The sequence below is a fragment of the Hordeum vulgare genome, chromosome 7H, assembly GCF_904849725.1.
Source record: "Hordeum vulgare subsp. vulgare chromosome 7H, MorexV3_pseudomolecules_assembly, whole genome shotgun sequence".
In the NCBI taxonomy this organism is placed as follows: Eukaryota; Viridiplantae; Streptophyta; class Magnoliopsida; order Poales; family Poaceae; genus Hordeum; species Hordeum vulgare.
The window spans coordinates 102,817,239-102,825,843 of record NC_058524.1 but is presented as its reverse complement, the minus strand read 5'-3'; the positions used below and the strand labels follow the sequence as shown (position 1 = coordinate 102,825,843).

The window sequence follows — 8,605 nt, the reverse complement described above, 5'->3', positions numbered from 1 at the left end:
ATTAATCTTGGGAGGAGCACATCTCAATTTTAAAGCATCAATATGAATAGACATTCTATTAACGGTCCTAGCCAAGTCATCAATTTTGAGCAGTTTTTCTTCTACGGATGCATTGAAACTCTTTTGCGAGTTCATAAATTCTTTAATATTACTCTCAAGATCAGAGGGTAATTTATTGTAATTTCCATGAGCATTGTTGTAGGAATTGCCAAAGTTATTAGAGGGATTACTACTAAAAGTCCTAGGAATAAAGTTACCTCTATAAGATTTGTTGTTGCCAAAATTATTCCTACCAACAAAATTAAGACCCAAGCTTTCATTTCTATTCTCAATCAAGGAAGACAAAGGCATATCATTTGGATCTAAAGGAGCACTTTTACTTGCAAACAATTTCATTAACTCATCCATCTTAGCACTCAAAAAGTTAATTTCTGCTATAGCATGCACTTTTTTACTAGTAGGTGACCTTTCATTGTGCCATTGAGAATAGTTTGTCATGATATTATCTAGGAGTTTTGTGGCTTCTCCTAGTGTGATTTCCATGAAAGTTCCACCGGAGGCGGAATCCAAGATATTTCTAGAAGCAAAATTCAAACCAACATGGAAGATTTGTATAATCATCCCAAGACTGTGCAACATGTTCATGATCTAGTTGCTTAAAATTCATGATATCATTATGGAGAGAGATAATCTTAGCCGGTGGAAAATACTTTGAAACATAAGCATCTTTACACTTGTTCCAAGAATCAATACTATTTTTGGGTAAAGATGAAAACCAAGTTTTTGCTCGATCTCGTCATGAGAATGGAAATAGCTTCAATTTAATCATATCATTATCCACATCTTTCTTCTTTTGCATATCGCATAACTCAATGAAGGTATTAAGTTCGGAAGCGGCATCTTCACTCGAAGGCCAAAAAATTGCTCTTTCATAACAAGATTCAGCAAGGCAACATTGATTTCATATGATTCCGCACTAGTGGCGGGAGCAATCGGAGTACTAATAAAATCATTATTATTAGTATTCGAGAAGTCACACAATTTGGAGTTTTCAATCATGGTGACTTAGCAAGCAGACAAGCACACAAGCGAACAGAAAGAAAGCGAAAGAAAGGGCGAACGAAAAAGTCAAATATTTTTGTAAATTTTGTTTTTTCAGAAGTGTAGGAGAGGAAAATGAGAGGCAAAAGGCAAATAATGTAAATACAAGAGATGAGTTTGCAATAGTTACTTGGATAAGCTTCACTTTGAATACTCCTCGACAACGGCGCCAGAAATTCTTCTTGCTACCTCTTGAGCTTGCGTTGGTTTTCCCTTGAAAAGGAATGGGTGATGCAACACAGTAGAGATAAATATTTCTCTTAGTTTGAGAACCAAGGTATCAATCTAGTAGGAGTATCAAGATGAGGCACCAATGTACCTGCGCAAAAACAAACAAACTTGCACCCAACGATATAAAGGGGATGTCAATCCATTCATGATTATTTGCAAGGTGAGATCTGAAGGTGAAAAGTGCAATAAAGTAATTGTGTAGATCTAGAAATATGATGTGAAGTAGACCCGGGGGACATAGTGTTCACTAGAGGCTTCTCTCATGATATCAAGTATTAGGGTGGGTGAACGAATTACTGTCGAGCAATTGATAGAATCGCGCAAAGTCATGATGATATCAAAGGAAATGATCATACATATAGGCATCACGTCCGAGACAAGTAGACCGATACTTTCTACATCTACTACTATTACTCCACAAATCGACCGGTATCGAGTATGCATCTAGTGTATTGAGTTCATAACAAACAGAGTAACGCCTTAAGCAACATGACATGATGTAGAGGGATAAATTCATGCAATATGATATAACCCCCATCTTTTTACCTTTGATGGCAACAACACGATGCGTGCCTCGCTACCCCTTCTGTCACTAGGTGAGGACATCGCAGGGTATGAACCGAAAACCAAGCACTTCTCCCATTGCAAGAATTATAGATCAAGTTGCCAAACAAAACCCACAGCTCGAAGAGAATTACAAGGATAGGAAATAATGCATATAAGAGATCAAAGGAGACTCAAATAATATTCATAGATAATCTGATCATAAATTCACAATTCATCAGATCTCGACAAACACACCGCAAAAGAAGGTTACATTGGATAGATCTCCATGAAGATCATGGAGAACTTTGTATTGAAGATCCAAGAGAGAGAAGAAGCCATCTAGCTACTATCTATGGACCCAAAGGTCTGTGGTGAACTACTCACGCATCATCGGAGAGGCAATGGTGTTGATGAAGAAGCACTCCATGTCCGAATCCCCCTCCGACAGGGCACCAGAACGGTCCCCAGATGGGATCTTGCGGAGACATAAGCTTGTTGCGGCGAAAAAGTATTTTCGTGGCTCTCTCTGGTGGTTTTGGATTTTTAGAGAATTTATAGGTGGAAGAGGTAGGGCAAAGGAGCCACGGGGGGCCCACAAGCCTGCTAGGCACGCCCCCCAGGCAGCGGCTAGGGGGCTTGTGACCTCCGCCGAGGTCCTTTGCCTTGGTTCTCAAGTCCCCTGCGTATCTTCTGTTATGGAAAAAATCATCCCGCAGGTTTGATTCCGTTTGGAATCCGTTAAATATTCTTCTCTGAAAAAGGTCAAAAACACGGAAAAAACAGAAACCGGCACTTGGCACTGAGTTAATAGGTTAGTCCCAAAAAAGATATAAAATAGCATATTCATGCATACAAAACATCCAAAGTTGACAAGATAATAGCATGGACCATCAAAAATTGTAGATGCATTGGAGACGTATCAGTCGTCAGCGGTCTCCACGTAGTAGTAGGCACCGTCGGGGTAGTAGTCATTGTCGGCAAGATACGCCATCTCCTGGGCTCCATCATTTGGTCGCATTAACGTATCAAGGGGAAAAGGGGGTGCAAAGCAATGGTGACTACTCATGCAAAGTACTCGCAAGACTGACATCAGAACTATGCTAGGATATGCATCAGTATCAAAGGAATGGTTTTTATGTGGACTAACTGCAGCAAAGCGAGAATAGAGAGAGAAGACTAGTCCTATCGAAGACTAGCATCTTCAGGGGTATTGCACCAATAGATGAGAGTAGAGGAGGTAACACAATTAATAGTCACAGTGTTGAAGCAATTTTAATTAAGGTCATGCCACAAGATTCTTGCTCGACTCCCTGCGAGAAAGCAATCCCGGAGCGAACATTCTAGTTAAGCAACAGTTGTAGTTGTATAAGATCAGGTCACAACTACAAATCGTCCTGTAATCATGGACACGGCTATTCGAATAGTTAATTTTCATCCCTGCAGGGGTGCATCAAGTTTCCCGTCACGCTCAATAAACTCTGGATGAACGCACTTTCCTGGGTCATGCCCGGCATCGGAACATCAACACGTCACAGCCGCACCTAGGGTCAATAGATAGGCTAGCTCGCCGGTCTAAATCCTAAGCGCGCAGGGGTCATGGGCCCATCACCCTTTGCGCTCCTGCACGAAGCAAGGGCAACCAATGTCAGTCCTAGCACCTCTTATACAAGAATGATGCTTATCCTGGCCACTTGGGTGCGCACCACTCCATTGCTGACGTCTGGAGAGCTTCAACTGATACTACGACGTCGTGAACCCATAGCTCCTCCCACGTAGACGGATAGTGCAAAAAGGTCACCGACCAACCCAGATCAAATACCCAAATCCTTAGCATTTTAATTAACCCATAAACACATCCACGCGGGAATCCACCTGCAACACATTATTCATCAATGTTCCTAGAAACAAGGTCAAGTAACCGTGTGGCTATAACAGCATTGGGATCTGAGGTATCACCCTTGATGGATTCCGAATGACGTAACCGTCAAGGTGGCCAGAGAGGAATAACCCTTGTTGGGCTAGCTTGATGGGTTGTACGGCATTGTCGTTATCGGAAGTGGTGAAGGAGGAATCACCCTCCGAGAACCACCACCGGTCAACTACACTACAATGTTAACATCGGAGTACGTAACATGGTGTCACCCTCACTACTCGATAGTTGCTCTGTAGCGTCGTACAACTAAGGGGGGGGGGGGGGGGTGAGTGTTGTGTCAGGTCTTGACTCGTCGATCAGTTGATCGAGAGTTGACTATAAAGTGGGGGCAACTGGACTAAGGGGTCACGGGAGATGACTGCTCCACCTATACTAAACAATTTAGATTGCGGTGTAGAAAAGTAGGAGTTCATAAAAAACAGGCTATGCATCAGATATAGGAGCTAACTACTACAGTAGCAAAATCTAATGCATGCATGAGGGAGAAATAAATAGGCGATCTAGGAATGATCAAGGGGTTTGCTTGCCTTGTTGCTCTGCGGAAAAAGGGTTGATCTTCACGAGGGTAGTTGTACCCGACAACAACGTCAGTCTCGGGGTCTACGGGTAAGATGGGGGGGGGAAACAATAAATATAAACATAGATGCAACACTAAGGTTGTCATGGCAATACGCAGGCCTAGGCATGCACTAACGCGGCATGAAACATTATAGACGCATTGGAAAAATATCTGATGATATTTCTCGGGTCTCTGGCTACTACTAGGCACGGAAAACACATGGAAAATTTCCATCTTCGCTAACCTAGGGACGCGTGACAAACGAACGGATATCTTATCCGGGTTCATCTCTTTTTTGATCAACTTTCATGTACAAAGTATTTTCATGTGACTTATGGATTATTTTATATTTTTTTTAAGTTTTATTAATATCCAGAAATTAAAATAAATTATTTAAATTCAATATCAGATTTATGATGTCAGCATGATGTCATGCTGATATCATGAGTCAATCAGTCCCGTTGATTGGTCAAACTGACTAGTGGGCCCCACATGTCATTGACACATGATTAATTAGGTTTAAAATTAATTAAAATGAATTAATTATGGGTGTGGGACCCACCCGCCATAATGTGCTTAATATAATTAATTAACAAATTCTAATTTACCTAGTTTAGGTTTAATTTACTTAATTAATTAGATAGATTAATTACTATAATCATATACTTAAATAAATTACATAAAATTACTACTAGGGATTTAAATAATTAATTATTTTTAAAGTCTTTCATTTTTATCTATCTTTTTAATCCTTTTTTTTGTTGAGGGGGCATTGGGCCCCCATTGTCATTCACACGGGGGTTTAACCCCTGGTTTTGCAGGGAAAGAGGCAAGGGCATGGGCAACGAACTCGTAGCTGGAGCGGGGCGGATGGCGGCGCACTGGCGCGGGCAGAGGGGCCGGCGAGTGGGGGGGGGAGGGGGGAGGGGGCGCATCCTATGGGGGCAAGCGGCGGTGCAGGAGCTGCGGGGCGACGCGACCACAGGCCAGGCCGGCGCGACCAGGGGCGAGAGGAGGGCGAGCCGGGGCGGAGCTACGGGGGAATGGGGTGAGGCGGTGGGATGCGCCCGACGAGCGGCGGCCGGAGCTCGGGGAGGCGCCCCGGGACAGGCGAGAGGAAAAGAGGAGGGGTGGGGCCCCAAGTGGTGCTCACCACCGATGTAGGGGTGGCAGAGGTGTGGGGTGGTCCCGCATGGTAGAGGAGGAGGTGGTCGGCGGTGGAGGCGTCCGACGTGGTGTCGGAGGTGGACGGTGATGGCAACATCTCCGACCACCGTAGTCTAAGCGAGGGGAGGCGGGGCGCCACCAGTAGGAGAGGGCCTTTTATACTGACGGGGTATGATGGGCCGGTGGGGGGGCTGGTTGGGCTGGCTGGGGCCGGCCCAAATGGGGGTGTTTTTTTATTTATTTTTTGTTTTTATAAGTTCTTGTTTTAGTTTTATTTTAATTTAGCAAATTTAAATAGTTCCAATTTTTTTTATTCCCACAACACAATTACTTATGCATTATTTTATCGCGTCCCGTACATCTTAGTTTGTAAGTTTGAAAACTTTTGCCGTTTGACTTGGTATTGAATTTAGAATTCGCACGGGATTGAATCATCACGAGATTAACAACAGTAAACGTGGTGGCGTGGCATCATTAGCATAGGATTACCATAGCTTAATTAAAGAGATTATTGTAGCACAAATCCACGACATCACAATTTCTCATCATAAGCTTTTACCATAGCTTCTACTATATGTCGAGTGAAAGCTTTATTTTGTTCATAAGCATTGGGTGATATAATAATGGATTCCAACAAGGAAATACATTCAACTAAAGAGAAATTATCATAATTAAAGTCCTTGTAATCCAAGGTAGTGGGCACATCACTAGTTGATATTTTGACCTCTCCAAGCCCACTTTTTTCAATTTTATCATTAGAATCATCACCCTCCAAGCAAACATGACGCTCCTTAACTAACGTTGATTTATCATTAGTATTCATATAAGTAAACAAATATTCAATAGGATAAGTACCAACATTTTAATATCTTCATCATGATTCCGATAAAAACCGGGTGGAAGAGCTTTTTCAAGGATTCCCCGTTTAGCTTTCAACTTAGCGGTCCTTGATACGTGTCCAACGTATCTATAATTTTTTATGCTTCCATGCTATTATCTTGTCAAACTTTGGATGTTTTGTATACCTTTTATATCTTATTTGGGACTAACTTATTAACTCAGTGCAAGTGCCACTTCCTGTTTTTTTCCGTGTTTTTGACCCTTTTCATAGGAGAATATTAAACAGAGTCCAAACGGAATAAAACCTCCGAAAAGATTTTTTCCAGAACAGAAGATATGCAGGGAGATTTGGAACCAAGGCAGAGGGTACCAGGGGAGGCCACAAGCCCCCTAGGCGCGGCGACGTGGCCCGCGCCTAGTAGGCTTGTGGGCCCCCTGTGGTTCCTGTGCCCTTCTTCTTCCGCCTATAAATCCCCAAAAAATCCAAAACCATGGGAGAGATCCACGAAAATACTTTTCCGCCGCCGCAAGCTTCTGTCTCCGCAAGATCCCATCTGGGGCACGTTCTGGTGCCATGCCGGAGGGGGGATTCGGATACAGAGGGCTTCTTCATCAACATTTACACCACATCACTTGTCAAGTTACAGAGAAAAAGGCAGCAATTTAACTCCTCAGTACATTCTGACTTTATGCAATGTGTCTAGTGGTGGAGCTTAGTGCAGACAACTGATGATCAAGACACAATGCTTTGCTAAACACAAAACAACAGTACAATGAGATTTACATTATGCCCTCTCTTGTGTGTTCAGTCAGTAACCCTCTTGATACCAGTTCCCTCTGTGATCCGTGTGAAACTCCGCCACTAATGTGTCATCGTAGCTTACAAAGGATCATCTCAGATACTGATAACAGGAGCATCGCTAACTCATAAATAAGCTGCCAAGGATTCACTATACTTTCTGAGCTTCTATCTGTGGCAGCCGAGTAAATAGCATTAAACTACTACTTTGCAGGCTAGGGTTTCAAAAAACTAAAAACATGTAGTTTTTTAGGACCCTATCCTGTAAAGTAGTAGTTTTATGCTATTTACTCGTGGCAGCCGGATGCTAAAAGGTAGTACGTCCTCTGTTCCAAATTAGCCTACCAAAACATCTTATAGTTTGGGACGGAGGAGAAGGTGATGCTTGGATAAACATTTCTAGCATTCCATCTAATTCGACCTGTATGCCCAAAGCACAAACACATCATATTCGACTTTGGAGAGGAGGAGGATTTTGACCTTTCCAAGTAGGACCTCGTTGGTGTGTGGCCCATAAGCATCGGCGGTGTCGAAGAAGGTGACGCCGGCGTCGAAGGCGCGCCGTATGATGGCGACGCCAGCATCCTCCGGCACCGGATCGTTGTACACGCCGGTGAGACCCATGCATCCGAACCCGATCCTGGACACCTGTCCCGCAAATGGCACATCCCCAAGTCATCAGTCAGTTCTGCAGTTTGGTATTTCCCCGCGGATTTGCGAGCAGATTCGAGGGGGTCGAATGTGGGATTTTCGGTTAGTTTGTTACCTCGAGGCCCTGCGTGCCAAGCTTCACTCTAGCCATCTGGCTCTGCTCCATGGATCCAACTGGTAGCAACAAGGCAGAGGAGGAAGAAGACTGAGGGGAGAGGACCTCGCCGGCTACACTAGCTACTTTATATTTCTTTTAAGGGAAACTTGCTACTTTATTATTGCTTGTGGGTGGATGCCGCCCAAACCCAAGAGATCGTCTTCCACGTCAAAAAGGAAAAAAGAAAGATCTTTTCAGCCAAAAGTGCATGGATGATTCTATGGGTATATAAATCCATTTTGGAAAGCTCATTTTTAAGTACCAACAAATTCTGGAAAATGTCTCACGCATATATCTTCCCACTCTATGTGCTCACGGAAAGTTTCGCGAGAAAACAACTTTTTTTTGGCTGTGTAAAAAAGACAAAAAAAATTGTCATGAAACACTATTTAGAAGCATTAAAAATCGTCTTTTTACGGAGGCGAATCCAAAAGGATTATTTTTCACAAATCTTTGTACCGCGCACACATGTTTGCGAAGATGTATGCATAAAATTCTCTTTTAAATTTTTGACATTTTAAAACATGTCTAAAGTGCATTTTTTTTAAAGTGGCTCACTATGCACATGTATTCAGGACATCCACACTCGTTTATTCCCCTCAATTATAAGTTTGGGAGAAA

At 43.0% G+C, this 8,605-nt stretch overlaps 1 protein-coding gene across 1 annotated transcript; it reads right to left on the bottom strand.

Annotated features, from left to right (window-relative positions):
- Nucleotides 1-7,056: 7,056 nt before the first annotated feature.
- On the bottom strand, nucleotides 7,057-8,088 carry LOC123410223 (probable aldo-keto reductase 1). The gene is made up of 2 exons (XM_045103130.1): nucleotides 7,943-8,088; nucleotides 7,057-7,824 (listed from the first exon to the last, which is right to left on the bottom strand). The coding sequence occupies exons 1-2, from the start codon at nucleotides 7,991-7,993 to the stop codon at nucleotides 7,588-7,590; spliced, it is 288 nt and encodes a 95-aa protein (XP_044959065.1). The 5' UTR covers nucleotides 7,994-8,088; the 3' UTR covers nucleotides 7,057-7,587.
- Nucleotides 8,089-8,605: the final 517 nt, after the last annotated feature.

Excerpts from the sequence above, each read along its gene's own strand:
- LOC123410223 (XM_045103130.1), bottom strand. The coding sequence starts at position 7,993 with ATGGAGCAGAGCCAGATGGCTAGAGTGAAGCTTGGCACGCAGGGCCTC. Across the intron at positions 7,825-7,942 it reads TTGGCACGCAGGGCCTCGAG|GTGTCCAGGATCGGGTTCGG; the intron begins GTAACAAACTAA and ends TTTGCGGGACAG.